The sequence below is a fragment of the Phyllobates terribilis genome, unplaced genomic scaffold, assembly GCF_046119375.1.
Source record: "Phyllobates terribilis strain yellow unplaced genomic scaffold, ASM4611937v1 Scaffold_3__8_contigs__length_932513732, whole genome shotgun sequence".
NCBI lineage: Eukaryota > Metazoa > Chordata > Amphibia > Anura > Dendrobatidae > Phyllobates > Phyllobates terribilis.
In genome coordinates this window covers 858652191-858658190 of record NW_027362763.1, presented here as the reverse complement: position 1 = coordinate 858658190, position 6000 = coordinate 858652191, and the positions used below count along the sequence as shown (strand labels likewise).

The window sequence follows — 6000 nt, the reverse complement described above, 5'->3', positions numbered from 1 at the left end:
CTGTGTATAACTATGCACACAGAAAAAGCTGTCAATCACTTATAGAACCGCCCACTGGACCAAGAATCCCAGAAATATCATAGCAGTAAATGAAGACAAGTAATTCTAAATCTTTACTTCCAAAACTATACATCAATCTGCTCAGCTCCCCCTGCTCTACAACACGATAACGGCAGATTGGACTGCATTTTCATGGTGACCGATTCCCTTTAAGTGCACAGATGAAAACATGTCACAGTATGTAATAAAAAATACCAACTAAGAGTTGTTAAAAAAAATCTTGTTTATTTTACAGTATATACAGTCATCAATTTATCCAAAAGCATTGCCTTATCAAGAATGTACACTATAGGCCATCTACACAGTTCTTTTTTTAATTAGTGTTTTGCGCATGAAAATTAAGAAAAAAATGCAAAACTGTGCATTGTGGTAAAACGTTACAGTGGCACGTGATCAGTCATTGCTCTCAGGTCAGGCAGTAGGAGGATCATCGATCCATCGCACGGTCTATATAGGCCCTGGACGAGCAGTAGTATATGATTAAATAATGCTGCTAAGTTACAGGCCGATATCATTAAGGTGCATTAATATAATGGTAGAATAAAGGGCCGGAAAAGTCTATTAAATAATATTTTTCAATATTATCGATTCATGTAGGAGTTGCCACTGCTTAGCGATGGCAAAAATGCAAAGGCAAAATAAAAAAAAAAAATCAAATGCACAGCTGCTGGACGCGCAGTCTCCTTTAGTCTAGTTGCATGAGGTAGTAACTAAATTATTTTGGCCACAAGTTCACAAGCATCCTAAAGGATGAAAGTAAGGCAAAACGAGAAGTAAAATCTAAATCATTTCGTACAAAGTGGAATGTTAGAGGTGATCAGTCAGGCTGAAATGTTGAGTATTTATCCACCTTCTTAGCAGAGCCATATGCTTCTAGCTTTGCGTAGGATTTGTACAGACAAAGGAAGCTTTCTGCATATATTAAAAGAAATATGGCCGATTCTATAGATGCAAACAGCATATTCACCTGAAGCCATACACATGTATGATTAGTGTTGCAAGATTAAAGGGTATGATCACAACATTGTCATTTGTACAAATACAAATGGGGAAATCATGTTAATATTGCAATTTCTGTAGGTGGTGTAAGTTCTTACAAGCCGCTAGATTTTTCCCTTTCAGATTAAATAACTATACAAAAGGTGTGATTTACTTGTAATAAATATATCACTACTGTTTCAATTGGCTAATCTTTTCCCTTTAATCATAAAAAGTTCATTTATTAATTTGCTGTTGTGCATGCCAAAACGAATTAAAAATCTAAACAGAATTTGCCGCTTTACAATATAAAAATAATATAGAAAAAAAAAAAGCAAGCAAAGAAGATATTAATGGCAGAAGCCAACGCATTTCACAGCAGTCACAGGGTAACTCTGTGGTGCAATGTCACATGACAATACTTTGTGCAAATTTAAACACCAGTGTAGTTGCATTAAAGTTAAGGATACCGTACAATGCTCACATCTTCTCTATAGATTACAGTATCTTTTTTTAACTTACAAAATTTTATATTGGCATTACTAAATTACATGGAATAAAAATACAATAGTGTTAATAAACTCTTGTGTTTTGTTGTCCACTCTAACTAGCTAGACTAGACGAGAAGAAGAGATCTCAGAACATGGGGCTCGGACAAACTTTACATCTGTACAATTAAGACACTTGTACGTCATAGAAGTATCACCGTCTACAGTAGGGATCCAGGTAGGACATCAGCAACAAGAAGTTACAGCCACTGCAGTATGACAGAGAATTAACACTATCTGTGTGTGCAAAGATGACAAAACTGTGAATGCAGCACTTGTGTGGGAAGAAATGTGTCCATACCACAGAGAAGCGACATTTTCTTCATCACTGATTCATGCCACAATAAATTATTTGTATATATATATATATTATGTATATAAAATGATCATGTGTTGCTGCTGCTTTGTTCTTAAGTTTCTATGCAGGAATATATATCCCTATGGTGTAAATATTTCCCCACAATTCCAGTATCTGCAACCACGTAGTTTCTGCTTCACTGTACTGTGAGCAATATGGTACAGACAGAATCCATTGCCTTGCCTGCTGCATCGACAGAATGGGGTTGCAGTTACAAAAACTTGGCAATACTCTCTGCAATGGTCTTCCAATCCTCCCGGTGCCCTGTCGGTAGAACTCAAGTAATAGTGTTCACTTGGCGACACAAATTCTTTTTGCCATTGGTTTTCAGTAGCTGTTCTCATGTCCTGCGAGAATGTACAGGTTGCTGTTGGCTGTAGGGTTGTCGGTCGGTCTGCTTTCCAGAACAACAACTCTGCAAAAGACACATGCAAAACACAAACAGAGTTAATGACAAGGGGTATGTAGGGCAATGTCACCACGATCTAAGAGCAACGGCTTATAGCCATTGAAAATCTTGAGCCAAGTTTGGAAGATATCTCTTATCTACAGGATAGGATATGACTAGGGATCTGACCGCTGGAACCCCTGCTGATCCTGAGATTGGGGGTCTGAAGAGCCCCGAGTGAACAAAGTGGTGGTTGAACATGCACACCTCCGCTCTATTCATTCTCTATGGGAACACAGAACACCTGACGAGCGCAAAAAATATACGGAGATCCTTGGGAATGAATCTAGAGGAGTTGTACGTCAATCTGTTTACAGAATAAAGTTAATTGAGATTTTCAAATAAACTTCTGTAAAAAAAAACCAAAACACTAAAGGATCACTCAATTGCTTGAATAGTTGTAGGGTGGTATAGGCTAATTTTGGACAATATACAGAACTGATCTTGCTTTAGGTGCACCACTCTGCATTTGCTTTGAAGACCTATAGGCTGGGCTCACACTAGTGGGTTGCATTGATTACATTTGTATTAAGTCTATGTCAATGAGTTGACAATTTAAAAAAAAACAAAAACAGATTAGAAAAGAAACTTATGATTAACAACTCCGTTGAGTTTGAAAAGTGCAGGCCATGTGTTTCATGTGTTCTTTATTCTGTGATTTATCGAAGCTTTAATTAAAAAAAAACAAAAAAACTTTTAACCCACAAACTGGTGGTAGACCCACAACTCCTCTAATCCTACTTTACGTGCCTGGGAACCGGCCTGGTGATGTCCGAACACAAAACCTGCATTAACGGACCTACATGTCTCCTAGAAAACAGTGAGCGGACTTATATTGTTGTGCATTAAAAAAAAAGATTGGCAGTTAACATGGATACTTTTACAAGTAGAATGGTAATATATATGTATATATAGTATTGATGGAAACGTGTAAAACATACAACTAGACTGCAGCCGACCACTAGGGGGTCTCGGGAAGCACAAGTTTTAACATGATAATAGGGGCTGAGCCATAAGATTCATGATATGCAGCATATATCCGTCCTGCTGCCATATATTTCTGCTGAACAAAAATACATTCTAGATCCTGTTCTAATAAAGGATGGAAAAAGGAGCGGCATCATTTTGTGATTCGTTGTATTTAGTTTCAATAGTAAACTTGCCGAAGTAAAACCAACATCTGTCAACAAGCAAGAAGTGACCCGGAGGCAAGTGTCAGCACAGTAATTACTATATCAATTGCTGCAGGTAAACACTTTATACAATTGATTACAATCACTATAAATTGATTGTGACAAAAGGAAAACACATATATCCAGTCTTACTATGGAATTGTACCGTCTTTATTCAGGATATGCTGTGTGTAATGATCAAGACAGCGTTTACTACACAATCATTAGTGATAATGTTTTGTTCTCTAGAACTAGAAAGTGAATGTGGGCACAAGTTACTCCAGGCTGACAGCTTCACAATTACCTGTCAGATCCCAGCAGCCTGAATATCCGCGTGTTATCTGAGATTTCCTGTGTTATCTGTGAGCAGAAAGACATCATATATATTAATAACTCACATAAAAATTAGATACTTTTCCATCATAATAAAATAGCCGGCTAATGCTTATCATTACTTATAATACGATCAAATCACAGAATAGTCAATACTAAGTATTAGTATTAGACAGCAAAAGGTAATGGTGACTACTCTGTGCAGCTTTCAACACCGTTGACCACCACCTCCTACTCTCTATGCTCCACTCAATCGGCAAAAAGGACACTGCTCTCTCCTGGTTCTCCTCCTACCTATCTGACCGCTCTTTCAGTGCATCGTTCACTGGCTCCACTTCTTCCCCCCTTCCTCTCACTATTGGGGTTCCTCAGGGTTCAGTCCTTGGCCCTCTTCTCTTTTCTCTCTACACGGCCCCAATTGGACAGACCATCAGCAAATTTGTCTTTCAGTACCATCTTTATGCTGATGACACACAACTATACACCTCATCCCCTGACCTTACCCCCATTGTACTACAGAACACCAGTGGCTGTTTGGCCGCAGTTTCCAACATCATGTCCGCTCTATATCTGAAACTCAATCTTTCCAAAACTGAACTTCTTCTGCTCCCGCCATCTAGTCACCTCCCTAATTCTGACATCTCCCTCTCCGTGTGTGGCACCACAATAACGCCGAGCCAGCAGGCGCACTATCTGGGCATTGTGTTCTGAAGAACATCTCTAGAATAAGCCTCTTTCTCACCTTGGAAACAACAAAAACACTCACTGTTGCCCTGATCCACTCCCGCCTTGACTACTGTAACTCTCTATTAATTGGCTTCCCCCTCACTCGACTTTCCCCTCTCCAGTCCATCCTTAATGCTGCAGCCAGGGTCATCTATTTGGCTAACCGTTACTCAGACTCCTTCGCTCTGTGCCAGTCATTGCACTGGCTGCCCATGAATTATGGGATCCAATTTAAATTGCTTGCTTTCACCCATAAAGCTCTCCACAGTGTGGCATCCCCCTACATCTCTTCCCTCATTTCTGTTTATCGGCCTACCCGTTCTCTATGCTCCGCAAGCGACTTTCGACTAACATCCACACTAATCTGTACCTCCCACTCCCGGCTTCAAGACTTCTCCCGAGCTGCACCTATTCTTTGGAATGCTCTACCCCAAGAAATTAGGACGAAACACAACTTACACAGTTTTAGGCGCTCCCTAAAAACACACCTGTTTAGGGCGACCTATCACGTTCCCTAATGCAAGTCCTTTTATATTCTTATAGCCCATTCCTTATTTCTCTAAACATAAGTCTCCCCCGAACCCAAAAGCACTACAGATACTGGCTGGTGATGAGCTCATGGCAGCCTTTATCTATCCCTCATCCCCTCAAGATGGCTGGACCATCCTTGTAAATAAGCCTCTGTACTTTGTGCCACCCCCACCTCATTGTAGATTGTAAACTCTTATGAGCAGGGTCGTCATTATTTTTGCTTTAATTATTGTACTATCTTTAGCTATGTTACTTATGACTGTTGTATATGAACCTCTGAATTGTAACCGCTGCGGAATATGTTGGCGCTATATAAATAAAGATTATTATTATTATTACATAGTTGGTGATATTTCTGGACGATTAGTCCTGCCCCATCTTTGCTCCTTTGAGGGAAGGCCTCACACTCTGATCCACCCTAAAACACCTAGATTTGGACAGTGAGTAGATAAACTCTGCCGCCATTTCAGCCCAGGAGTCCCAGGCTATCTGGCTCAGTTGGAAATGATGGTACAATAGGCCATGCACATGACTCTTTTTGAACTGATACTTGTGAAGCGGTTATGATATTTATACGTTAACATGTGTCGACTATGTTGTCAGAGAAGCTTTGAAATTAAAGTTTTTTTTATATGAATGTTCTAACTAATTTAAGACAACCTTTGTCTAGATCTCCCTTTAGGGCATATCGATTTCAAATTTCCAGAACTGAAGCCACTCTGTATAAGCAGCTATTGTATTTGTGGATCTAGGGGGTCCATATGTTATATTGACGGTAGTGATGAGAGCAAGTGCTCGTTACTCGAGTTTGCCTAGGGTGTGCACCGAGTATTGCGGGTGCTCGAG

General features: G+C 39.7%; 1 protein-coding gene across 3 annotated transcripts in view; it reads right to left on the bottom strand.

Annotated features, from left to right (window-relative positions):
* Positions 1–265: 265 nt before the first annotated feature.
* MAP4K3 (mitogen-activated protein kinase kinase kinase kinase 3) overlaps positions 266–6000 on the bottom strand; it is a 332521-nt gene continuing 326786 nt past the window's right edge. For all 3 annotated transcript variants that reach the window (XM_073672555.1, XM_073672556.1, XM_073672558.1), the window contains 2 exons: positions 3869–3924; positions 266–2359 (listed from right to left, as the gene is read on the bottom strand). In XM_073672555.1, the coding sequence (XP_073528656.1) occupies positions 2272–2359; positions 3869–3924 (144 nt within the window). In that variant the 3' untranslated portion in view covers positions 266–2271. The remainder of the gene's footprint in view (positions 2360–3868; positions 3925–6000) is intronic.